The following is a 27,156-nucleotide window of genomic DNA, read 5'->3' on the forward strand; positions in this document are numbered from 1 at the left end:
TCCAACTGGGGATGGAAGCAGTAGCTTTCTAGGGCTGTGAGGACAGAACAGAGCCCTTCCAGTCTCAGACCTGAACATTTTCATCACCTGGAGACTGGCATGGCCTTGCTGGACAGTGAAGTTTCTTTTCTGCCCTAGTGGAGGTGGACGCTGCCACTCATTTAAAAGCCAAGCACCATGGGAGGACAAATCATTCCCTTGGAAGGACTGGTTTGGTTAACTGCTGGCCATTGGTGGCAAAATAGAAACGACGTTTTTATTTCTCCCTCCCTCCCCCTCCTGAACATTTCAGAGTGACCAGTGGTTGAACTCTTGGCGGCGCTTACCCTGAACCTGAGTGTTAGGGGAGAGGGAATCTGCCGTTGCGGTTTCTGGAGCTGCTCATAAGCAAGAATTCCCTATCCTGATCAAGGCTTTAAGCCTAAAAGAAAGCAGAAATAGGTATGGATCACGGGTGTGTGTGTGTATGTGTATGTGTGTGTGCCTATGCCTGTGTGTGCCTGTGCGTGTGCTGGGTGGGGTGGGTGTGGCTTGGGCAGGGGTGGTATACTCTTCAAGGGTCTAAGGCAGCTCAGTGTCTGTGTTTCCCTGCCTTGCAGAGGGGATTTGGAAGTGATTTTGCTTTAATACCATACATGTTCCCATTTCTATTTTTTGAGAGAGGAAAAGTGGTTTGGTAGTCACTTCTTTAGTTTTAGGCACCAAAAAAGATTTGTCTGTTATGCCTGTCAGCCTTATCAGAAAATCCCAACTTGACAGTTCAAATACAGGAGTTCTAGGAGGGGCACTGGGAGAGAGGGAAAGGGGACTGGGTTGCTCAGCCATTGGTGTGCACTTCCCAATAATATATGATCAATGGTATTTTAAAGGGGCCTTTGGAGGGTCAACTGTGGAGTCAAACTGCTCATTAGAGCGATTGGAAACCAGGTAGCAGTAACCATCAAGAAATAAGAAAGAAGAGAAGTTGACCTTTCTCCATCTACTGTATGCATATTCTGGATTACTCCTTGCATGACTAAAGGAAAGGGTTCATGTTTCCAGAGAGATTGGAGGCCACTTAATATCATGGAAAAATAAGGGCCTGGGAGCCAGGGTTCCAGAGTTCTCATCGAGAAACCCGAGGCTGGTTAAGTTGACCTTTTTTGTGACTTTTGATGTGACATCATGTCCATTCTCCACCAATTACTTAGGATCCTTAGAATGAACATTTCATTCATTGAACAGTACTATTAATATTAATTTCAATGTTTATCATGGCAGATAGATGCTGTCCAAAGAATTTTTGAGTCTCTAATGAGTTTGTGTGCACTATACAGTGTGGGAGGGGGAGGAGAGAGAAAGAGAGAGAGAGAAAGAGGAAAGGAGGGGAAGGGAGGGAGGGAGGGAGAGAGAGAAAGAGAGGGAGAGGTCATTTACCACTCATTTTTCAGTTGGGAAAATAGAAGTCAAGAAAGGAGGAATCAATTTTTGGGTTACTCTGTAAATCAGTAGTATGATTAGAATTTGAATATTAAGTTGTCTTACTACTGTTATATGTTTCACTCAACCAGTATTACTTTTTTAGAAGAATTGGTGGTGGAGAGGGTATATGGTAATCATATACCTTTTCCAGGATGACCTTTATAGTTTTCAATTGCTAAATGTTGTCAGAGACACATTTCAAATGAAAGAGGCTTCCCCTTTAAGTTCCTCCCACCCAACAACAACAAATCTCAATGACTATTTCCGGATGGCTGAAAGAGAAACTTTGTCAGTAATAATTATCCCAAGTCCTTCTCTTATTAAGCCAAGGAGCATCCAAAATGGACACTATATAAAAGGATTTTTTTAAAAAGGTATGTTTCAAAGTATTAAGAGGTCAGAGAAAAAAGTTTGCATCAAGGCAGGGATCATTTCTATTGGATGCAAGCCAAGCTCTCTTCACCTTTTATTTATTTTAGGTTTTATTTAGTAATTTATGCTCCCTTCACATCCTAAACAACTTTACAAATCCTGTCCATGGGGTAACTTTCCCCACTGTTCTACCCCTACCTTCACAGCCATAAGAGTTGGATGTTTAATTTAAACAGAATATACAGAGAGATGAACCCTGTGAATAAGGATCTTGGAGAATTGCCCACTGTGATCACCCTACTTGACTGTTCCAGGTTTCCCCAGTCCTCTTAGAAGTTAAGTCTGGATTGAATATTTAACTCATGCTAAAAGTGAAAGAGGAAATATAGAGCTTTGATGCCTCCAACTCCTCATCATACCAATGCTAGAGCCAAGAATCCTGAACAATTAATCTGTTAATTTTAGATTCAATTCTCTACTTTGTTTCTGCAATGGAATCCTCACCCCCAACCCATTTTCTTCCCCTTTAGAGGACTGATTTATCCATCAACTGGGTGTTAAGCTTCCTGTTTCCCCTTCCCAGGTCAAGGGCAGCCCAGGTGCCCAATTTCTCTCTCTCTTCACAAGGCACCACCGGCAATAGAGATGAGAAATTCTGAAGAACAGCCAAGCGGAGGAACCACAGTATTGCAGCGTCTGCTACAAGAGCAGCTTCGCTATGGCAATCCTAGTGAGAATCGCAACCTGCTTGCCATACACCAGCAAGCCACAGGAAATGGCCCTCCCTTCCCCAGTGGCAGTGGGAACCCAGGCCCTCAGAATGATGTGTTGAGTCCTCAAGACCACCACCAACAGCTTGTGGCTCATGCTGCTCGACAAGAACCCCAGGGGCAGGAAATCCAGTCAGAAAACATCATCATGGAGAAGCAGCTGTCCCCTCGAATGCAGAATAATGAAGAACTCCCAACCTATGAAGAAGCCAAGGTCCAGTCCCAGTACTTTCGGGGTCAACAGCATGCCAGTGTTGGAGCTGCCTTCTATGTCACCGGAGTCACCAACCAGAAGATGAGGACCGAGGGACGTCCGTCAGTTCAGCGACTCAATCCTGGGAAGATGCACCAGGATGAAGGACTCAGAGACCTTAAGCAAGGGCATGTCCGTTCCTTGAGTGAACGTCTAATGCAGATGTCACTGGCCACCAGTGGAGTTAAGGCCCATCCACCTGTTACCAGCGCTCCCCTCTCCCCACCACAACCCAATGACCTCTACAAGAATCCCACAAGTTCCGGTGAATTCTACAAGGCCCAAGGGCCACCTCCTAACCAGCATACCCTGAAGGGCATGGATCACCGAGGCCCCCCACCAGAGTATCCCTTCAAGGGCATGCCACCCCAGTCTGTAGTGTGCAAGCCCCAAGAGCCAGGGCACTTCTATAGCGAGCATCGCCTGAACCAGCCAGGGAGAACAGAGGGGCAACTGATGAGATATCAGCACCCCCCTGAATATGGAGCAGCCAGGTAAGAGAGTTCCCTTTCTGTCATTTCCTGACCTCATGCCCAACCAGCTTCTTCTGCTGTGTGTTGGGAATCCTAAGGGAAGGAATGGGCAGGTGTTTGGTATAACAAACTCTGCAATGCATGACTGGCTCCTGGCTCAGTAAATTGCCTGCCAACCTGAATTTCTAGCCTCTTCAGCCATAATTAGTATTGCATTAACATTCCCTTGACTTCATAGGTTGAACATGGCCTCAACTGCCTAGTGGATGAACAGGAGCACAAGTCTTGATTTTAGCAGCTATTCACTGTACTGTCTCCTAAGGATGTTGAAGGAAGGGTTAGTGTTTATCTTCTTGTGAGTTGTTAAGCCTTTCTTTGAGAAGTAGAAGCAATTATTTTGGACTTTCGTTAGTTTGGAACAGCCTATCACTTCCATGTATTCTTTTTCCGTAGAGCTCTCATCACTTATTTTTACAAACAAATCTGTGCATTTCCTGTTAGTTGGCATTTCTCCATAGAATTACCATGATTCTTTTGGACACTAAACAAACACCCACATGTAATGGTGGGGGGAACTAGGTATGTGTGCAGATTCAGAATGTTACTGCCTTGTACTGCCTTGCGGTTCATGAAGTCTGGCCTGTTTTGTCTTACTTCGGTGGAGAGTTTGTTGCTTGCTTGCTTGCTTGCCTGTCACATTTTTAAACATTTAAGTTAAATTCCTATCATGTCATGTAGAAGTTTTGGTCAGATGCTAAAATGCAGAAAGTAAAATATTCCCATGACTTCTGTTTCACACATTTAGTTCTTCCTAAATATACCTCTTAATTATTCAGAGGCCCGTTGTCCCATTCATTGCTGTATTCACCAGACCTTATGATTCCATGATTCTGTTCATTGTTCCTGTTGTTAGTTTTTGGGCCAGGTCTCTGATCAGTAGTATTTCAGCATGTGAGGCAGAGGAGAAGGTTTAAACCATGAGCAACAATGGTGGCAGTTATGTGTGGTATTCCTGCCCTGTGACCATGGGTAATGGTGGGTGGTCATAGGGTTTGAAGTCCTTAGACCTAGGCTGGCCTTCTTCCAAATGCGGCCCACAGACTAGGTCTGTGATCTCTTTGATGTCTAATTCTGTGTCTCCTGTCCCCTCCTTGCTCTCTTGGGAAAGAACCCCTTGGCTTTAAGTTCATCTGGTGACTCAGGAGAGAAAGCAGTCAGGGGGTGGAGTAGAGTGAAGGTAAAAGAAGGCACCTGGCATTTCCTGGCATTTCACTTTTTTTACCCCTCCAGGCCCTGTTTTGTAACCAGAGGGAATTCACTTTGGACTCCACCCCTAACTTTGCCAGTTTACAATTTTGTTCCTCCTCTTAACTCAGGTTGAAGGGGTTAGCCCTTTTCAACCTCCTCTGTGCAGCTTTCAAAGGGCAGGAGCCTACATTCTGATACGTGTCTTGAAACAGGAAATGGGGTGACCGACAGGGCCATTCAGGTTTAAAGAAGAGCAAGAACCTGATTCCCATCTGCCCAGTGAAATGAAGACCCAGGGAGGGGTAGGTCTGTTCGAGACTGCTTCACTTAGTGGAAACCCATTCAAGCCAGCAAAATGTCAATGAAGCTGGGGGTTTTTGTTTTGCCTTTACCATCAGTATGGAAGAGTCTAGGGATGGGCTGACGTCTGTTGCCTTATAGGAGGGGAGTGTGCTGGCTGGGGTGTGGAGCAGAAGCCAAAGGCCCGCTCAGCACATGGCCCGCCTTCCCAGGAAAGCTATTTTCAGAACTCATTCACCAGTATTGTTTGTGATCTGAAATGACTCCCACAGTGTTTGAAGCTAGATGGAAAAGCCCTTTGATCTGCCTAAATAAATAATAAGAAGCCGAAAGAGGGTTTTTTTTCCCCCATACTGATTAAACCACCAGAGAAATTTAGCTGTATTTTAGCACACAGGTTTGCTAACAGTTTTTTTTTTTTTTCTATGAGAGAGGAGCAGAGTGCTTGATAATGCTTGATGAATAATCACACCTAAAATGGCCCTGGTGGGAGAATATTCCATTTGAAGTTTGGGTCTGCATCAATCAAATTCTGGCTGTAAAATTTTTGCAAGGCCCTGTATGAGGGAGTGGCACATACTGACAAATGACTGGCAAGAGGAGGTAGTTGAACTGCTTTTCAGAAGTGTACTGCTTTTAGGTGGTGACACATTTTTTTCTCCTTTATTTCCTTTAACCAACTAGCTATATAGTTTGTGAGTACCTTTCCAAGTTACTGCCGCTAGCACCAACGAATTAGAATACTGAATTCTTAGTTCTTAATCTACAAATTACAGATCAGGATGAGAAGCAAGCTCTTTGAACAAATTACTGTTGAAAAAAAAAACAAACCTTTGTTTGCTTTTAGAGGTGCAGTGAAACGCTGGAAATTTGCTGTTAAAATTAACAAAATGTTATAAATAATCTTTTTATTACTTCATCTTCCCTGTGCCCTCCTCCCCACTTAAAAAATAAATATCTTGAAGGCTCAGAACTCTGGATAGGAAATAAGGCCAAGCCATCTGAAGAATTTTACGATTTCTGAATCTTTGTCTAAGTGCTGAGCCTTTTCTGCATCCTGGGTTTGTACATTTATCAACTGCTTTTAAAAATTAAATCATTTCTGTTTATAAAGCAGCCACCTCCTTTCAATTGTTGAAATCATGCCCAGATCTGAGGTTTCTTGAAATCCTTGTTTAGTGGAATCTAAGGGTGACCTAACTCTGTAGTTCAGAGCAGAGCTGGTTGTGCAAGAGAAACCATCAGGAATTTACAGCCTGCTCCAGAATTCACAGATTCACCATTGCAGAGCCTGGGAAAGACACAGTTTCTGTGGTGAGCATAATTCGGGGTTCCAGGCTGTTGGTGGCATCTGCTCTGGTGAGAGTGTGCCTGTGCAGGCTGGCACACATGTGGGTCAGGAGTGCTGACTGTGTGTGTGTGTATGTGTATATGCACATGTACATGCGCATGTGTGTATAGCTGGGGAGGGTGGGGGCTCCCAGCCTTGGAGGTGGCAGGGTGGAAGGTGCTGTGTCAGCTGGGTGGAGTGGCTTTTACTTTCCCTTTTGCCCTCACATGCTGTCTCTGGGAGGGAGCACCCTGCCCCATCCCCCTGGCTTTGGGGAGGACTCTGATTTTCATCACTGGCCTCTGTCCTGCATGTGTGCTATGTCCCCTTTTCTGCAGAGCCCCAGTGGCCCAGGTAGGAGCAAGATGGAGGGAGGGAGGAGGAAGGAAGGCAGGTCAGGGCTTCCATGGGATCATGTGATTCTGTTGTCTGAGGGGTGGCTTGTTGTTCCTGGTTAATGTGTCAGTGGGGAGTGATTAAAGCTGCTGTGTGGTAGAAGGACCTGGAGAGTGTGCTGCTAACCCAGCTGCCACCTTTGTTATTACTATCATTACTCTTGGCCGGGCGCGGTGGCTCACGCCTGTAATCCTAGCACTCTGGGAGGCCGAGGTGGGCGGATCCTTTGAGCTCAGGAGTTCGAGACCAGCCTGAGCAAGAGCGAGACCCCACCTCTACTAAAAATAGAAAGAAATTATATGGACAGCTAAAAATATATATAGAAAAAATTAGCCGGGCATGGTGGCGCATGCCTGTAGTCCCAGCTACTCGGGAGGCTGAGGCAGGAGGATCGCTTGAGCCCAGGAGTTTGAGGTTGCTGTGAGCTAGGCTGACGCCACGGCACTCTAGCCTGGGCAACAGAGTGAGACTCTGTCTCAAAAAAAAAAAAAAAAAAAAAAATATAAAAAAAAAAAAAAAAAAAAAATCATTACTCTTGCTGTTATTATTATTTAATCTTGGGTGTATTTTTGCTTCCTTTGACATCTCTGGTAACTCTCTTCCACCCCTGTTGTTCTTTAATCCCTTCTTCTCAGGGGGAGCTTCACCCCACTGTTAATACTATCCTGCTTTCTTGTGGTGGGCGGGTGCTGAAGCCCAGATGGAGTTCCTTTGCTGAAGGGCTTTCTCTCCTTTTGTGACTGCCCAAGCCTTTACTTGTTTGCAAACCTGCCAGTGACGGACTGTGTTGGTTTTCCCAACATCATGGTGCACTGAGATCTGCTTCCTTTTCCAGCCTGGGGAACCTAGGGGCAGCTGCCTTGTCTCTACTTATCTTTGTCGTGGGCTTATCTGAGCATGGAGACCTCCTTCTGGAGACCTTGTGTTCTCCTCCTTCCTGAGGCCCCTGGGGAGCTGTATGCTGTCCAGGACACTGAGAAGCCTTTCAGCCTCCAGGAAGGAGGGAGGCCAATGGCTGAGTCTGTTTGAGAGAAAGGTCTGGGTTGCTCGATGGGGCCCAGGGGAGCTGTGGGAAGGAAGCTCAGTTCAGAACTGGGCATTCAGTCTTTAAAGAGAACACCTCCCAGTCCTTGGGCTTCCAAATCCTAGGAATGAGAATGAAGGTTAATATAGTGATTTTTCCCTTAACTTTTGAGAGCTGGATTGGAGAACGTGAAATTTAAGCCCTTTTTTTTCTACGCAAGAGATGCACAAGCTGCAACGAATCCCAGGACATTATATTTTAACTCTAGGGATATGTAGAAACTGTAATAGTATTTGTTTAAACAAGGAAAAAGAGCATATAGTCTTTTGCCTATGAGAAAACTGAAGATCCATAGAATGGAAAATAGGAACTCTTCACTAAACACATTTATAAACAGCTCCCAGGCTTTTGATTGGATGAGTGCTTTGAACTCTGCGAAAGAAAGACTATGTATAGTAGCAACTTTCCAGTTGTAGTGATGAGTACCATGTAAATTCTTCTGGTGTGCCCAAGTAGTTTGCATGCCCTCTTCAATATTCAGCAACTATTTATACTGACAAATGTATGAAATTGGAAGAATGTGGGTATACCAGAGGCAAAGAGGGGGCTGAGGGACAGAATCCAGGGTTTGAGCAGGTTTGAGCAGGTTTGAGGTCTCTTGTGAACATCTAGGTTATTGGGTATCTATGAACAAGAGTTTAGAATGAGTCTGTAGCTGTAAAATGTCCTTATGGTGAAAATCCCTTATAGGGATCCATAAATGAACAATAATGGTAACTGGAGTGTATGTGGGAGGGATGTGTTTTAGCATCTGGAATGCCAGTTAAAAGTTAATTGCTCCTGGTGATTTGTCCCAGTTCCACCATAAATTTTATGCAATTTGCCACAAAGATTAAATGGATATCCTATAAGTAACAAGCTAACAAGGTCAGCCTATCTCACTGGGAGGTGGATAAGAGACTCTTGTAATTCTTATTGAGCTAAAGCTAAAAAATGAGAATACCCCAGTATTTCTGCAACTCATTTGAAACTTCAGGAATGAAACAGGCTCATACAGATTGAGTAACTTGAGCAAGGTTGCACAGCTAATAAGCAGTAGAAAATGTCTCTAAACTCTCTGTTGGGATCCAAATCCCATGGTCTTAGCTATATCAACTGTAGCTCAAGCATCTACAGGACATGGGAGCATAGCAGGTTAGTTGGGCATGGGCTAGGGGTGCACAAGCTGTTTGTATTCAGTGTACACTGACAGATATTCTTCCTAGTAGTGGTGATGGTTGAAGTGGTCCATCCACAGACTCTGATTGTTTCCCTTAATGGCTAATAGTCATTAAGTATGAATTATTTGTACCTAGGTATTAGTATTTTGTACCTGGTAATTAGGCACAAAAATGGGAGAGCCACATTAAACAATGTGCTAAAGTCCTCTTTCTGGAACTTTCTATATGCAATAGGCTGATAATCTGAACATTAATGTACATAAATCAATGTATTATGGCAGTAGAAAAAGCCAGAAAATGGGAATAGGGAAAGAAAGATTCTACCACTAACTCAGTCAAGTATTTGGCAGATCACTTCCCTTCTCTGGGCCCCAGGTTTCCCCTCTATTCAAGGATAGAGTTGTACTGAATAATTTCTTTAAGGCCTTTTCAGTCTTTACATTTTGTGATTCAGTACATAAAAGGTAATATGATAGTGTTGCTTGTAGCCCCCTCCAAGTCTTGCTATGGTTATTGCTAATGGGCATCATGAAATCATTAATAATTGAAATCAACAATAATTATTTGATATCTCTAATGTAATAAGTATCTGCCTGTTCCTGAGTAATTTTTTTGGTGACTACATGAATTATCAAAGGGAGTTGTGGATAGCAAGATGAGGGGTGGTTTTGATGGCTGTTTGTTGTTTCCTTCTGGGCCAGTGGGACATATTTTCTAAATTGGAATCTTTATGTGAGCTGGACCACATATGTAATGTCAGAAAAGCTTTTGTTTAAAATAATGAGATGAAGATCACCTTGTGGAAAAATTGTTTGAAATGCTCAGACCTGAGCAACGAGGGTGCAGGCATGTATCACTTAGATTTTCACAAAGCTACCATGGAGGTCATCTGGTTCTCTCCCCCATGGGATGACACTTCTGTTTGTCAGGTGAAGTCATAGAAGGTCAGGCCTAGAAAGAGTTATAGAGGTCTTTGCAGAGATCCCGTAGTCTAACCCTGTCTGCTCCTCATTTTGCAGGTGTTCTGGGGGCACTGGAAGCCTCCTCATCTCACTCTCTTGTGTCCTTGTCCCCCCCTCCGCCCCCTGGTGACTTAGGAGGGAACTTAACCTGCAGGCCTGCCCTTCATGTTTTACAGGCCAACACAGGACATCTCACTGCCATTGTCAGCCAGGAACTCTCAGCCTCACAGCCCTACTTCTTCCCTGACGTCTGGGGGTTCCTTGCCCTTGCTGCAGTCTCCACCATCCACTAGATTGTCTCCTGCCCAACACCCCTTGATTCCAAACCAAGGGGACCATTCAGCTCACCTGCCTAGGCCACAGCAGCACTTCCTTCCTAATCAGGCTCACCAGGGGGATCACTACCGCCTCTCCCAACCTGGCCTAAGCCAGCAGCAGCAGCAGCAACAGCAGCAACAGCAGCAGCAGCAGCAGCAGCATCACCACCACCACCACCAACAGCAGCAGCAGCAGCAGCAGCAGCCAGGAGAAGCCTATTCAGCTATGCCTCGAGCTCAGCAATCTGCATCTTATCAGCCCATGCCGGCAGACCCTTTTGCCATTGTTTCCCGAGCCCAGCAGATGGTTGAGATCCTCTCGGATGAGAACCGGAACTTGCGCCAGGAGTTGGAAGGATGCTATGAGAAGGTGGCAAGACTGCAGAAGGTGAGGCTTCCATTTTAGCATACTAGGGTCTCCTTTAAGTCTTATTTGTGGGATTTGTTTAATATCCATATAAAAGTCTCCACTTGTGAGTGCCTGCATTACTTATGTGCAGGTCTTCAGGATTCTTACATCTGAAGGTTGAATATGGATCAAACTGTGGAAAGTCTTCTGCCTGTCTGTCTAAAAGAAGTAACATTTTACATACTTGTGAGGAGAAAAAAAATGCATAGCTTTCCCAGACACCATAGCCCAAAGAAAACTTAATTGATTGTTTTAGAATTCCAGAAGGCAGGGATACTTCCTCATAAGGTCAAGCATGCTGATGATACCTGTGTAGATGAAGGATCTACAAGCATTTTGAACCTTGTCATCTTGATCAATTTTTCCCAAATATGAATTTAAGCCTTAAATTAAAAAAACATAGTTCCTAGACAACTCTCACCAGCTGAAGTTAGTGCCTTGTTCTGCCTTGTTCTGTAAAAGGCTTAGAGTACTTTTCCTAGTGGGAGTTCTCATAATAACTCTTTTTCAACAAGCCCTCCTTGCCCCCCCACCCCCCGCCACACACTTTTTGCTTTGGTCCTTCCCTGCAGCTCAAATTCAACATCTGCTCTCTTTCTCTGGTGTGTGCTGGGTGGGGGAGGGGCAGGAGGAGTATAGCACCACAGCTGGGTGACAGGTGACAGCCCTAGGCTGAGGAAATAGAAAAAGGAGTGTATGTCCCCAGTTCACATTCTTCCCTGGGCCCCCTACTGTCTCCTGCAGCTGGGACTTTAGCTCTTGAGTACCCCAAACTAGGAACCTTAGCTCTTGGCTTCCAGTGGCTGTTGGTGAATAGGGTTATGCCTTTGGCAGCCTCTTTGCAGCTTTTGTCATTGTGAAGCTCATGTGGTTTGATCTCCCTACGATGTGAACTGTTCAGGGAGGTGACGGTGAATGTGGGGGAGGGAGGGAAGGTTGCCCTGTATTGCTCAGTAACTCTGTCCTTAGGAGACACAGGAGTGGAAATTTCAGGGGCCTGAATGAAGCTGAGAATTTATCAAACACCAGATCTGGATCCTAAAGGAAAGGAGGGCTTATGATCAGCTAAGTATTTTTATGTAGCAAAAAGGCTCCCCCCTCCCCCAGTTTTCCCAAATCTGGATGGTGATTTATTGGGATGGAATGAGAACTGTTTCCCCCGGGTTCACCCAGATTTTATATTTTCTCACCCTCATTTGAACTATATCCCTCTCCCCAACACAATGGTACAATAAATTAATTATTGCCCCACACTAGAAATCTGGTTTGTCTGATAAGGTTAAGAGTTGCCACCCCTCCCCAAACTCTGTCTTCTGGGTGGCTCGGCCCTGTCTTTGATGCAGTCACTGAAGGATAGGCCAAGATCTTCCATAGGCTCTCTTTGTCAAAGGATCCGCTGTGATTTTGAGGGGGAGTGGGGTCGGGTGGGTGACAAGGAAGAGGAACAGAATAGGACTTTTGCCGTTTTGTTCCCCAAGGCAGGGAAAGATGCCTCAGATAAGTGTAACTGGAACAGCTTGAGTGCTGGCTGAAGTGGAGGCCGACCCAGTGCTGAGGTGGAGTAGAGAGGAAGGTGGAGTAGAAGAAAAGGAAAATGGAGAGAATAAGGCAGATCCTGGGTGGTGCTGGAAGAAATTAATAGGTCCAAGCCTTGTGAGGGGAATAAGTAGACAGAATAAGTCTGCAAACCCACCACCACCTTCCCTGTCTCCTGCTCCCAGCATCACCCAGACCAAACCAATAGATACGCCTTTCTGTGATGTCTTTTCCTGGAAGGCCCTCTTGACAGATGTGTAACTTGCCCTTTTGAAGGATATGGTATCTGTGCAGGGGGTAAGGGAAAGATTAGTACAAGATCTTGAAATAGCAGTCTGCAAACCTTGAGGAAAGGGACTGCCTTCCAGGTGTGGCATTCTGTGGGGGAAACTGGACAGCCTTGCCCTGCAAACGCTGCCCAGAGCAGACCAACACCAAGCCTGCTCTTTCAGATGGAAATGTTTATTTTTTCTACCCAGCACTTGAATTTCATGCAAAAGCTTCATCAGGCACAGGCCTTTCAGATCTTGTCTCTAAATGCCATTCACCAGTTTTCACCTTCTGTGCTGCTATCTTGGTGCCATCTGTGAAGAGAGAAAAACACTTTTGAGTCTGCTCTTTTCTGTGGTGTAAGCGTCATTTGTTTGCAGGCAGTCCTGTTGCTGGCAAAATTTTGGAGATGGGGGCAGGTTGAATCTGGCTGGTTTGGTAACCCTACCTTTCCCCCAGTCTCCCAAGGGGGTCCTGAGATTTCTCCTCATAAAGTACCTTGAGCTTTGGTAAGGAGGATAGTGGAAAACTGAGAAGGAATGCAGAGTGGTTGCAGGAGTCAAATTTAATTTGAAAATTGCTTAATAGGCCATGGGGTTTATTTGTATTATACAAATTATATGCAAATATCTCTGTGGTTATTGTATGTGCAGTGGCTAAAGGTACTGGCTAAAGGAAGACACCGGTGTTTAATTTCTTGTTTTCTTCCTGATTCTGGCTGATTCAAGGCAAGACTCTTTCTCTTTGAGGTTTTTTTTTTTTCCATTTTACAAGATTTGCAGGTGTGTCATAAAACACAACTTCGATCATGAATTTCTGTTAAAAAAAATCTGTACTGTTTTCCCACTGACTACAGGGTAAAGTCCAAATGCCTGGCATTAAAACACTTTTATGATCTGATTCCAGTCTATCTTAGCAGCCATATCTCTCCAGCTTCCCTCAGTATACCCCTCAGTGTCCAGCCAAATTAGACTACTAGTCATTCTGGGAATGCATTTGCTCACTCAGAATAGAATACCCTTCCCCTCACCTCTGCTCATTGAAATCTGACCCAGCTTTCAGGATTTGACTCTAAATGCCACCTCCTCCCAGAAATTGTTCTCCTCCCTCCTTCTCCCAACCAGGAATAACTTCTTTCTTCCCTGTACTTTATAGCACTACTCCTACTTTTCTTAAAGATGTATCTTGCCCTATATTCTTTCATTTGATTAGATTGAAACCTCCTTGAGGGTAATGAGAATGTTCCCATTCATATTTACACACCCCACAGTGCTTTAAAGAGTTCATGTAAATATTTGGCCCTTGGTAAATGTTTGTTAAATTGAACTGAGTTACTGCATGAGGCTGAAACGTAAGGTTTTTAGGGTTTGTCTCTGCTGCTGGTTTGCTCTTGGGAAAGGCAGTTTAACTTTTCCCTCTGCTAAAATGGGGGGAGGTATCCTTGCCTAGGCAAATAATCAGGACAAATTGGAATCAATAAGTGAAAGCCCTTTGAATGCTCTGAAATAAAATTATCTACATGCTATATACATTATTATTGATAATTTCAAAATTAAGACAATTTTTATTCAGAAATTAAAGTCATTTACAACCATATTTATAAAATTTGTTCTATCTTACTACCTTCTCTGAAAGCAGAAACTAAACTATATATATATTTTTTAAACCTGAGAAATTCTTGTGACATAGTGAGTTAATTACTGACCATATTGTTGAACTTGGACATCCTTCCGTGAAACTTTTCTCATCTGGCTGTGTTATGTTTGCCCCCTGGCCATCTGTGAGCCCTGGGAGAAACTGTCACTGTGGATTTGTGTATAAGTTTTCAGACCATCTTCCCCATCAACCTCCTGCCATCACCACCATCTTTACTTTTTCTTTTCTTTTTTTTTCTTAAGGTGGAAACAGAAATCCAGCGTGTCTCAGAAGCATATGAGAACCTTGTGAAGTCATCCTCCAAAAGAGAGTCCCTGGAGAAAGCCATGAGGAACAAGCTGGAGGGTGAGATTCGGAGGATGCATGACTTCAACAGAGATCTGAGAGGTGAGGGAACCAATGGACTTGACTTGTCTTTGCATTTCTGAGGAGCTGTAGGGTGGTGAAGGGGAGGGCTGAGGCTGAGGAGGCTCCAAGTAAGCTCTCTGGGCTTGTCCAAAGTACTGGGTAAGGGCAGTAAATGACTGGGCATATAGCAGGCTAGTTTTTTTGTGATTATAATAATATTTGGTCCCAAGCTTGATTAATCAAAATGGGGGGATGCATCTGACTGACCTTTTAAGTGATGAGCTGATCCCCCCTGTGACTCCTGGACCCACCTGGCCCACTCCTGCAATTGCTGCTGCCTCTCTTCCTTGACATATTTTGCAGAGCCATATCTTTTGTCTGTGCAAGCTTGAAGTAGTGATGTCCTCTCTTATTTCTAGGATACACTCCCTCCTTTTACTTTTTACCTTCACCTGATACTATTGAAGACAGTGGGAAATATTCCTACTTTAAACCGTTGTCAAGACTTTCAAAACTGCTGACCTTGGGGATGTTGTTTTCTATCTTTGGATTTCGGTTATCTTATCTATAAAATCCGGGGGTGCAACAAGATGCTGCTCATGGTTCCTTTCTAGCTTTGACATCATGTGATTTTAAAGACTTTACAATATAACTGTGATGTTCTTTTTCCTGGTTAATAAATCTATCATCATATATTCAGAGATGGATTATTTTGTTGAAATTTAGAATTCTGCACTTGGGTTTTGGCAGTGAGGAGTGAAAGCGTTAAGTACTTACCTTCTCTTTCCCTGCCGTGGTCTAGCATTGTCATGGGATTCACATTTGCAAACCCATGTCTGTGTCACCCATTTCTGTTGAACAAGAAGAAGAAGCAGGCTTGTTTTGCCACAGGTCAGTATTTAGAGGGCAAACAGCATGTGCTCAAAAGTTTGAATTTGAGGCCTTGTTGATTATCTCCAAATTCCACAGAGCGCCTAGAGACTGCCAACAAGCAGCTTGCAGAGAAGGAGTATGAGGGGTCAGAGGACACCAGAAAAACCATCTCTCAGCTCTTTGCAAAAAGTAAGTTGGGAAGCTTCAGAAGCAGGTATTAATGTGTGGATGGGAGCAAGGTGCATGAAAAGGTTGCACAGTTGTATTTAGCCTTCTAGAACAACCAGGGCACAGTGAATGTCACCTAGGGATTCTTTTTCCTGTTCAGGAATGAAGTTGGAAGATTCTGTTCTTTTCCTCCTAAGCCAAGAAGGCTGCTAGTAACATCTAGTAACATCAAATGGCTCCTTCTGTATTAAACCAGAGAAGCCCCTTAAAATCCCTGCTATTGTCATGGCTAGCTGAATAAAGGGCCTTACTGAACATGGGGTCCCTTAATATTGAAGGTGAAGGGATTTTCTTAGAAAGTTCAATGCACTGGCTCTGGTAGAGTTGCAATTAACATGCAGGATTGATGATTATTAGTGTTTGGAATACCTAACCTATACCTGAGGCTCCCTTAGGTAAACACCTAGTTTATATAACATCATTACACATTGGCAGATTGCACGGGTAGCTAGAGGGGAGCCACTGCTATGGCCTGAACTAGTGACTCTGGTTGTAGAGTTAGATGGTATGGGGGAGGGCAGAGCTGTGTCTTCCTCATAATAGTGTTTTCTTTGTCTGGAAATACTCCTAGGACCGTGACAATGAATTAATCCTCTTCTTTATCGGTCCCTAATGGACTCCACCCAGCTAGACAATACCTAATTCTTTCCAATTGCCATCATAAAACCAGCAATAAAAACTTCATAGTGGATTGAGTCCACAGGGAGAATTAGTTGGGGGGAAACAGATGAACTGCCTTCATTTCTACAGATGCTCATAGTTGGTTTCCCCTACACCCAGCCTCCCTCAGTGTAGGTCTGGCCGTAATTGTGCTTGGCGGGGACTTGTCAGTCTCTTCGATCTTTGCTGGGCCTCCAAATGACCCTTTCAAGTCATTCCACGCAGCTTCCAGTCAGCTTTTACAAGCTTATTTGATCTTTACTTACAGTATTCCCCTCCTTTCCGGATTGTTCTATTGTGCTCTGGCTTTAGAATGTGGTTTTTTTCTTCCTCATTTCCCTACACCTCCTGTTCTTCTGTCAGTATTGTCTTAAAGCAAGGAATGCTGTTTTTCTGGTGTCATCAGTTGTAAAGTTGCTTTTGTGGTGTCACGGTTACCCTGGAAGCTAGTTCACTGGCAGAAAGAGGGTGGCAGCCTCTGAGGACAAAACAAAACAAACAAAACATATGGATTCTTGCCCTGGATCTGCTAGATTGTACTCCTCTCTGTGTGGAGGTGGTATTTCAGGTGTCCTAGAAGCTCTGCTACTGGTTTATCAAATGTGGTAACTTAGTAGATCAAACTATATTACCTGCAAGGCAAAAGACTATCAAATGGCTCTAGGAAGGAAAAGTGAACTCCTCCAACTAGGCAGGGAAGAGGGCATGGCTCTTGGCCCCCTTAACTTCTTTTGTCTTTGGACATTGTCAGGGCCCTGCATTGTTGGAACTGTGGTAGGAGAAAAGAAAGCCCCCTTGCAAAGCCTCTCTGGGGAATGTGTTCCAGCAAACCTAGAGAGACCAAACCGACTCAACCCTAGGACAAGGAAGTCTGGTATAATAGAAAGAGTTCAGAACAACCTGGGCTTAAGTATGGGCTCCACTACTTGTTTACCAATGGTGGGACCTTGTGCAAGTTTATTAAGCTCTCCGAGTCTCTATTCTCTCACATGCAAAATGGAGAGGAAAATAGCATCTTCCTTGTATGATTGTTCTGCAGATTAACTTAGTACAATACCTGGTATGCAGTATGTATTCAACAAATGTTCATTTCTTTCCAAACATAAAGTCAGAGTGGAAAAGAAGGTGAGGCTGCTCTATTGAAGTTTCTCCTACAAATTTAAGGTTGAAGGCCTCCAGAGGCAGGGGTCACAATGAAAGACATATTTATGAGGCTACAGAGTCTCTCTCATTAAGCATGGTGATGCTGATAACTATCTTCTATGTAGTAAATTCCTTTGGTATTTGTGCTAATAGTTCTTTCATGTAAATAAATCTATTTTCTCATTTGATTCTTAAAAAATATTCTGAGGTTAAATAAGATGGTACTGTTACCTCTGTTTTAATCTCTAGCATTTTTTTATTTTTTTTTCCTAAAGTTTCTATTAGTCTGCTTGTATTATTATTCACCTGTTCTTGCATGCTGTCTACTTGTTTTCAATTTAGTCTGATAATTTCAACATCCCTCCTTTATCTGGGTCTGGTTCTGATGCTTGCTTTTCTTTTCCTTTTTTTTTTGTTTCTTTCTTTTCTTTCTTTCTTTCTTTTTTTTTTTTCTGAGACAGTCTTGCTCTGTTCCTTGAACATGAGGACAGTGGCATCATCGTAGCTCACTGCAACCTCAAACTCCTACTTCAGCCTCCTGAGTAGTTGGGACTACAGGCATGCACCATAATGCCTGGCTAATTTACTTTTTTAATTTTTTGTAGAGATGAGGTCTCGCTATTGCCCAAGCTCCTCTGTCCTTTCAAACTGTGTTTTTTGCCTTTTAGTATGCCTTGTTCAGTTTTTTTTTTCTTTTTTTGTGGAAAGGCAGACCTGATGTATGGGGTAGAAGGAACCTTGGTAAATGGGCCTTTAGGGATGTGATGGTAAGGTATGGGGGAAGTGCTCTCTAGTCCTATGATTATGTCTCAGTCTTTTAGTGAGCCTGTGCCTCTGGTCTGTGAATTTCACCGATGGGTCTCAATTTTTTTTCACTCCCTTAGGTGGTGCGGGATGGCTAGAGAGGGCTCCAGTTAGGCATTTCCTTCTCTCACATGGAAGGCTAGAGCACCTGGAGTTGGTTATTTCCTTTTCCCCAGGTCGGTTAGGCTCTGGGGGAAGAAAACCCAATAGATTAGGCTCTGGTTAAATAGTTTCTCTTGAGGGGAGGCCTTGTTAAGAACAGAATGTTCTGGCATATTTCATAATGGTTCCTTTTTCTCAGCCCTTGCTGGAAGAACAAATGACCCATCTAACTAACAGACATCTAAAACTAGGACCAAGCAATGGAATCTTTAAGTGATCATTTGGGAGGAATGAGAATTACCTCATCAGGATTCAGTGATAATCACTTCAGGTGGAATATTTCAATGTTCAGGCCAGCTGTTGGTACTGGAACAAGGTACAGCCACTCTAAGACGACAGACTGAGATAAGAATAGTATATGGACCAAAGTGTAAAATCTGTTTAGATACTACTTATAAATCCATATTAACTTATTCACACATTAATTTGTGATAATGTTCCTTCATTCTCCCCCAAATTACATATTTGGCTATTGTCTCATACTGGTGCTTTTTTTCCTTCTACTTTTCTTATATCCATCTACAAGTATTTATTGGGTTCTTATAATATAGGTGCTACTTAACTAAGCTCTTCGTTAGTGTGTTAGGGGTGGGATTTGAGGTTTTATCCATTTTACTAAATATCATTTGTAGATCTGTTTAATGTACTGTCATGAGGAAACAATGGGGAAAAAGTTTTTTGAGCTCCCTTTACCCTTCTGCCAGTGCAAGACCATTTTGAAGAAATAAAATTAAGAAGATAAGCCCACCTTCTCTTCTGATGGTGTGTGTGTGTATGCATTCTTCTTTGTGTAATGCTTAATACTTTTCCTGACACTTTACACCTACTTTCTCATTGCTTCTACACAACAACCATTAAATTGTTGTTAAGTGACTTTTCTGCATCTACATAGCAAATTAGTGGTAGAGCTAGTGATAGAGTCCAGATCTTGGTTATCCTTGTTCTTTTTTTTTATTATTTCAGAATATCACAGGGGTACAAATGTTTTGGTTACATGAATTGCATTTGCACAGTTTGAGTGAAGGTTATAAGTATGTCCATCACCCATATAGTGTGCATTGTACTCGCTAAATCCTTTTCTTTTAGCTGTGCACTAGAACAGTAGGCTGTTGAGCAATGGGTATGACTTGTCAGTTCTTCTCAGGTAAGGCTTTGAGCTGGCTCCAGCCTGGCAGTATTGATAGTTCATGTCCTGACAGATAAAGAAAGCCAGCGGGAAAAGGAGAAGCTGGAAGCGGAGCTGGCCACTGCCCGTTCTACCAACGAGGACCAAAGGCGACACATCGAAATCCGAGACCAGGCTCTGAGCAATGCCCAGGCCAAGGTGGTGAAGCTGGAAGAAGAGGTATGGTTTCCTCAGGTAGCATATGATCCTGAGGGTGGGAGAGCTGGGAAATCAAAGGCACTGGGCTCTCCATTTTGGTGAATTGGCAGCTGCATAGTCCCCAACAGGGAGGTGCCATTTGCTGCTTATAGGAATATGTGCTGATGTGAGTGAATTTTGATTTCTTTTCTCTTCTCTGCAAGTTCCTTTCTTTTACTCCAGAATAAGAAATCACCAGAGTCAAGGAGCAATTTCCATTTGCTCATTCATATAATAAGCTAACTGGCCCCACACTTTACACTCTTACTATATACCTTGCCCAACCTTAAGCCTGTGACAGATATATATATATATATATGTATATGTATACATATGTATCTGTGTTAATTTGTGCCCTTATAGTGCTTTTAAAGCTTTATTTTGGAAGGACTAGAAAATGATTCCAGTTTAAAGTACTCCAAAGATATACTCCAAAGTACTCTGAAATCAGAACAGCCCTTGTCTCCCCATGCTCAGTGGGAAGGTAGTCCATTCTCAAGTCAAAAATGAATCCTGATGGCCATACTGTTTGCTGTTGAAATTGCTTGGCAGGTTAGTTTTGGAATAGAAGCAGTCTAGGGAGGTCTGAAACAGGATGGGACCCAGGGACAGTTTACAGTTTGTTAAGAGAATGCACTGGCCAAGAGCTGTGGCTCTTAGTGGCTAATTTCTAGAATGTAGTTATGTGGTGGGATGAAATTGTCAGTTATTTGTATAAAAAGATGGAGTCTTCCCTTGACAGCTACAAAGGCCCCCAAATTATTAAGCAGTTGATTAATATATATCTGATTATTCTTGATGTAGATGTTACTTGATTGCAACACTGAATTGTGTTCATGTGAAATAGAGGGAACTTTGCTGCTGACTTGTCATTAATTAGTTTTGATGTCAGTTGTCATTGCACTGGAATATGACTAACTCTTAGATGTTTTGCACTTTAGGGAATGGGTATGTTCCAGGAAAAATCGATGCTGAAGTATAACTTGGTAAAGACAACTTCACATTGCACTAAGTTCTATTATAAAATTGGAATTGTTTTCAGGGAAAAAATAGCCTCCATCATAACCAATTGAAAGCTTTATGAATTTGGCACAAAAGTAAAGTATTAATTTCCATATAGCCATTCTGGCTATTGTACGTGATGCATCTTTCCTGCCTTCATTCGTTGCTTCTTTTTCCCTCAGTAAGAATGGGTCTAGTTCCTGGAGATCTCCTGACTTACAGATTCCCTCTGCTTTCTTTTTTGTATATTAAAAGGCTTGTTGGAGTTGAGTTGTCAGTTCGCACTTTACCGGGAGGTAATGCCATCTAATCCATGATATCCTTCAGCCTGACTTGCTTACGTATTAACTTCGGGTTGTATAAAATCAGGATACAGTCCTGCTTTGTCAGTTGTCTAAATCAGAACTATGCTAAGTTGCTGAATAGAAAAATGAGGAAACCTTGTATTTGCTTCATTTCCAGGTCTAAGGAGCTTAGCATGCTCATTTTGCTATACCTCATATATTCCCTTCCTTCCCTCCCATTTTTGCAAGGAAATTCCAAAGAAAATTACAGGACAGGGTATGATTGGATTCTTTTAGAGAAGGGCAAGCTGAGATACCTGCTGAGAAGAAGTAGCTTGCTGGTGGTCACATGGCAAGTCTTGGGTAGAGCCAGGAATAAAACTGGTATCTCATGACTCTTCATTCCCTAAATCCTGCTGCTTGTCTCCCTGTCTGAATCATCTTTTGGTTCAACTCCCAAAAAGAAAATGTGGGAACTTGTTCAGATTTAGTAACCTCTGCATCTTGTAATTTTTTAAAAAATTGCTTCACCCATTGGGCCCCTCTTTTCAAAAGACTATAAGAAGCTTGTCCAGACTGCTTTGAGATTGGGGTATATAGACAGCCCTGCTGCCCCTCCAGGAGGGATGCCCAGCCAGTTGGAGATAAATAGGGACAAAGTCTCTGGAACCATCTTGGTTTGCAGTGTCTGGGGGCACAGTGGTAACTGGTTGTTAATCATGAAAATAATAAACGTGTAGAGAGAAGATGTTCATATTCCCACTGGGCAGCCCTCTCTGAAATATATTTCTGGCCTCAGACTTCTGAGGCTTTTTTGGGCATTTGTTTCAGAGATTTTTAATAGTTTTCCAGGGGCCTGCCCCCAAATATATAGCTTTACAATTTAAAGTTCTAAATAACGGGCTTGGATGGAATGATGGCATTTAGAGGCCAGATATCACAAATGAGCTCATCGATTATTGTTAAATTTTTAGTCCTCATCCAACTTCTACTTTCACATGGAGTCTAATTGTTGGGAAATTTTGAGTTGCTCTTGCTAAAGGAGGTGGAACCTTTGACTGGGAGAGCAGGCTCACTGCCGTCTACCCAGCAGAATCTCAGAGACCACGTAATGTCTTCTAGACTCTCAAGCTGGATCACTTCTAGCACATATAAACACTTGCAAGAACACATCTCAGGGAAAATCAACTGGTTCTTATTTCCCTTTTTGTTTTAGCAGCGTATCAGAGCTGGATTTGCTACTGGGTGTTGTTTGTCCTGTCTCCCCTGTACTGTTCAAAGGGAAACATCCCTTTCACTTATCCTCAAATATAGGAATTGCAGATTGAAATATTGCTCCTCTACTGTGACTCAGTCCACATCAGGCCTCACTCTTCTTTCTGGGGTAAAATTTCTAAGTATGGAACGTTAGGGAGGTATTTGAGGTAAATAGGTAGCTCTGGAATAGATCTAGGAAGGAGTCTTCATTATAATTTCTTCACAAAATCAGTGAACATTACTAAACGGATATTCACAAATAGAAGAGTTATCCCCCTGTCTGTCTAAGATGGCTCAAGTGATGCAGTGACCAGCCTGTGTCTTGAATGAACAGATAATTTCATGATGGCTTACAAATGGCACCATGAACTTTCCTTTTTTTCTCCAGCTTTAGAAGTTCTTCCAGGAAAAACCTCTTCTAGCCTACTTAGCAAATCAGAATTTAGGGAAACTCTCAAATTAGGCCTTTTGTCATGGGAGTATTTTTCTCAGCTTTCTAAGTGCAGGGTTACTCAGGTAACTAGTTCTCATTGCATCAAGAGGTTGGGAAAGATTATAACTAATGATCCAAGGACTCTTACATTTATTTATGTTTTCCTCTCTACAAAGACCTCACTTAGATGCTTTTCTTGAAATTCATTCTGTCTTTCTAATCCCACTAAGTTTCTTGCCTGGGGTTCTCTACAATCACTGTGCTCTAAGCTCTACACAGAAATGTTGCCTCGGGCTTACAGAGAACTTTCTACTGCAATCACAGCTTGCATTCTCTTCCAAGTTCAATGCACATGCTTTCATCAACCCTGCCCTGCTGACATCCAAGAAGGTATCTTGCTGGGGAGGGGATAGCACTCTAACTAAAAAAAAGACTTATTTTCTTGGTGAGTCACTCCGATCCAGACCTTGAACCAGTCTGCAGCATATGCAGCCGAATGAGGTAAACGGTGCCTTTCTGTCCTTGCCCTTATCTTTCGGGACACGTAGGTCCTATTGAAGTGGAGGCTCATTAAACTCCAAGTCAAAAGAGCTCTGTGTCCTACAGCTACCATGGTATTCTCCCATTCAAAGAGGGCCTCCCCACCCCCTACCAATTTGACCTCACTGGAGAGTTTCAACGGATGCCTGGCATATCCTCTCACAAGGCTCAAGGCAGCCCAGGCTTCTGGCTGGCCGCTGTCTTATGATGATCCGGAGTGGAAACCGCTTGAGTAATTGTTTCAGGGATGGTGGGAAAAAGCCCTTGGCAAGATCAAAGAGGGAAGATGCTGCGGGTGGGCTGCTTACTGAGCTGAGTGCACAGGAAGGGAGAGAGCGGAATGTGGGAGGGCTGGCAGAGACAGCCAGTGAGCCTTGTTCTTTGGCTTTAGGCTAGAATGAAAGCCATAGAGATTCAGCAAGAAGGGGTTCAGGCGTTAACCTTTTCTAAACTGCAGTGGCTGGTGATGATTTAGACATCACATTGGTAGCTCTTAGTGAAGAACCCAATGCATTTCCCAGAGTTTTGTGGCCACTCTACTCAATTCTCCCAAACTAAATTCATATTGTTTTGCTCAATTTCTACCATTTATCTTAAGGGCTGATATTTTCTCTTCTTTCCAGGTCCCTTGCTACTTATTTGATTTGTATCTTTGATTTTAAAGATACATAATTTTCTGCTATCACACCTATCCACAAAATCCCATGACCAGTTTCCTCCTTTCTCAATGTTAGAGGAAGATATCTTAGGCACAGACATTTATATGTCTAATACTCCAAAATAATTTTCAAACAATAGGATTTTGTTGGTGAAGGTAAATCTCACACCATGGTTATGATGGATTAAAGATTTGGATGGAAGATCTGAGGTTATGAATTCTGGGTTCATTTAGAGTGTTGATAGGATGCACGTAAAGTATGTGTCCACCCAGGAATCTTCCAGAGTGTTCTGCTAGTAAATTGTTGATTTATATGAAGGGCATTTCATGTAAGGATGACATTTTCCATATTTATGGCAGTGTATTTTCTTTGAAGTAGATATTGCTCCACCCGATGTGTTAAAAAAGAAGGAATTATGCCCCTTCTAATAGAGATGGAGTGATCCCTCTGAGCTCAATATTTTCAGTCTTTCCTATGATTTTTGGTTTTTGAAATCCCCAGATTGGAAGCCTTGTGGATTTCTCTTTAGTCTCCTTTACCACATGAGCTCTATTCCAAAGGTAGCAAATTTTTAAAGGTGGTTTTTTACTCTTCAATTCTTTTAATATCTACCACTGGACCACAGCCTCCTGGCAACAGACAGAAGCAGCTTGCTAATACCAGGGTAGTGTTACCAAATTGCTTCAGTGTGAACCCTTCCTTGGATCCTGGGTTTCCTGGGTAAGACTAAATCAGATCAAACTAAAATCACCAAAAGCTCATGGAGCAACATATAGCTAGTGTTATAAAGGAGAGGAGCAAAGAAAGTCTATTTCAGTTGTGACATTTGTGAAATAGTGAGTGTTTGGAGTTGTGGATGATAGAAGGGAAGAGGAAAATCAGAGATAATGAAGGCACTGGACTTAGTTCTGTATGATTAGCCTCAATGCCCTTTAGCCGATGGAGTATTGGTTTATGTTGGTGGTCATCCAGCTAATATTGATAGCCTGCCCTCTCCACCTCCCAATCTGTATTTTTCAAACCTTAAAAGTATTTTAAAATATATTATTATATCCCCCCGCCAAAATTTGCAAGTGTTATTTACCTTCAACAAATTCAGAAATTAAAGTGCAGACAGATTCGATAGTAGTGAAAAATTTAAGAGAAAACCTAGATCTTTTCATTCCGAAATATTTAATCATGTTCTTTGTCTGCAAGTGAATAAATGGGAAGGCTAATTATTAAGTCACTTCTTTGCAAATGGCTGAAACAAATGGTTAGCTTCAGGGGTGCTAGAAGTAATTTTGTCTATAGCCATCGTTTAAAAAATAAGTTTGAAAGACACCCACAGTTGTTGGAAGGAGGGAAGAGATGCCATCACGTGGTATTCATTTGCAGGGATCAGATTTTCCTGAGTCAGAAGGGGGTTAAGGACTCTGCCAAATGCTTGGGAACAGGTTCAAATTATTACAGAAGTGCAATGGAAAATCATATGATTTATTGAGCTCAAGAGTATTTGCTTTATTCTTCAATAGATGTCTTCCTGCTGTCCCTTCTCCCAATTTTATGAATGCCCTTAAAAAACTTATCTCTGATTAGGAATGATGTGAAACCCTTATGTTGACTTGGCCAAGCAAAGTATATAGATTTATGAAGGTGTGTGTTTGTTGTTTGTATATTTGCAGCTAAGCTATGCTATCCTCATTTTTGTTCTTTAATGCAATAGTTATTTAACATTAACTAGTCATCAAGAATATAGTGACCAGTGAACTAGAACTAGAATGTAAGAGAGATACCAAGGGAAATAGAAGGGCCCTGCCCTTAAGTGGTTTATGGGATACTGCCTTTCAATGGGGCGGGAACTTTGCCTTCTTTCTCCATACATCCTTCCTGCTATAAAATAGGGCCTAACATATAATAAGCATTCAGTAAATATCTGTTAAATAAATGAATGAATGAACCCACACATGAATAAAATCTTACAAAATGACTGCTAACAGAGTATACATGGTGAGAAGTTATATAGAAAAGAAGCAATCAGGGACAGGTAAGATTATTCAAGGAAGAATTTACAGAGAATTTAGTGATTTGGTGGTGAAGAGGGTTCAAGAAATGATCAGACTAATACAAAATTTAATCGTTTGCATAGCATACCTGGTAGAATTTTAAGGCAGTGGTAGTCTATATTTATAAAGGCATTTTAAAAAGCCATATCTAGGCTGGACAGGGGACAATGGGACAATAGACACATGTGGTTTGATATATGAATGAGAGAGAGCAGCTCTGGTCTAAAGAAGTGAGAGAGGAAATGTAAAGGTGCTTTGGTTATAGTAGGTACCTAATAAATACTAGTTGAACAGATGTGCTAGCAGTAGGTTGCTTTTGTTCTTAAATAAGACAGTGCCATGATGTACTACTTCAGGAAGTCTGTTATAGCAACTATGTGTAGGATGGACTGATTGTGTGAGTGTGTGTGTGCATGCATGAGCGTGCGTGTGTATAGATCAGGAGGGCAGCTGAAAGTAAAGTCTGTTAGGTTATGATTGTAGCTTAAATTATGTTGGCTATGAAAATATAAGGGTATTAAAGAATATGAGAGATGTTAGAATTAAGCCATAGTGATAGATTGGATATAGTAGACAAAGGAAAGAGGGAAGAACAATAATTCCAAGATTCTGATACTGGAAAAATGGGGTAAATCATGATGGCTGAACTGCCAAAAGAATGGCATTTTGGAGAAACGTGAAAGCAGTCTGGGGCATGTTAAGTTTCAGAGTAAGAAATCTATAGTCACCTAGAAGTCTGTGAAGATACTGAAGAAAACATGATAACATTAAAATATGAATATAAGCAATTATTGAGAGTGTGGCATGAAGGAGATCTCTATTAGTGCTGAAGTGTTGAGCAAGGTTTCTTAGCCTCAGCATTACTGACATTTGGGGCTGGATAATTCTTTGGTGGTGGTAGGGGTAGGGGGTGCTATCCTGTGTATTGTGGGATGTTTAGCAGCACCCATGGCTTCTACCCACTAGATGCCAGTAGTAACCCATCCCTAGCTGTGACAACCAAAAATGTCTCCACACATTGCTGAAATGTCCCCTCGGGTGGGGACTCTCCCCCAGTTGAGAACAATCGATATAGAAGCAAAAAAGGAAACTACCATAGCATGGGCCTTGGCATACAGCAGGAGGTGGGGATGGGGCAGGGAAGAAGGTGGATTTAAATCAAGACAGAGAATAAGAGTAGTTTAGAGATCTGCATTAAGAGAACATAGAATTGGGGAAAGAAAGGGAAGAAGGGATTTTTCAACTTCTTGAAAATTGGCATTTGGTAAGAAAATATAAATGGATGGAATGATTTCCTCCATTCACTGAATGTTCAGGGGGAGTTTGGTTTAAATGAAGGATTTACTTGGCTTCTTCTA

The 27,156-nt window shown here is 42.5% G+C and overlaps 1 protein-coding gene across 3 annotated transcripts in view; it reads left to right on the forward strand.

Moving 5' to 3' along the window:
- Window positions 1–27,156, forward strand: part of AMOT (angiomotin) — a 62,246-nt gene that overhangs the window by 15,331 nt on the left and 19,759 nt on the right. For 2 of the 3 annotated variants that reach the window (XM_069463055.1, XM_069463054.1), the window contains 6 exons: window positions 293–441; window positions 2,417–3,350; window positions 9,986–10,514; window positions 14,240–14,384; window positions 15,315–15,407; window positions 19,415–19,560. In XM_069463055.1, coding sequence (XP_069319156.1) covers window positions 2,479–3,350; window positions 9,986–10,514; window positions 14,240–14,384; window positions 15,315–15,407; window positions 19,415–19,560 — 1,785 coding nt within the window. In that variant the 5' untranslated portion in view covers window positions 293–441; window positions 2,417–2,478. The remainder of the gene's footprint in view (window positions 1–292; window positions 442–2,416; window positions 3,351–9,985; window positions 10,515–14,239; window positions 14,385–15,314; window positions 15,408–19,414; window positions 19,561–27,156) is intronic. The other variant, XM_069463056.1, reaches the window with a different exon arrangement.

Source organism: Eulemur rufifrons, chromosome 30 (genome assembly GCF_041146395.1).
Source record: "Eulemur rufifrons isolate Redbay chromosome 30, OSU_ERuf_1, whole genome shotgun sequence".
NCBI lineage: Eukaryota > Metazoa > Chordata > Mammalia > Primates > Lemuridae > Eulemur > Eulemur rufifrons.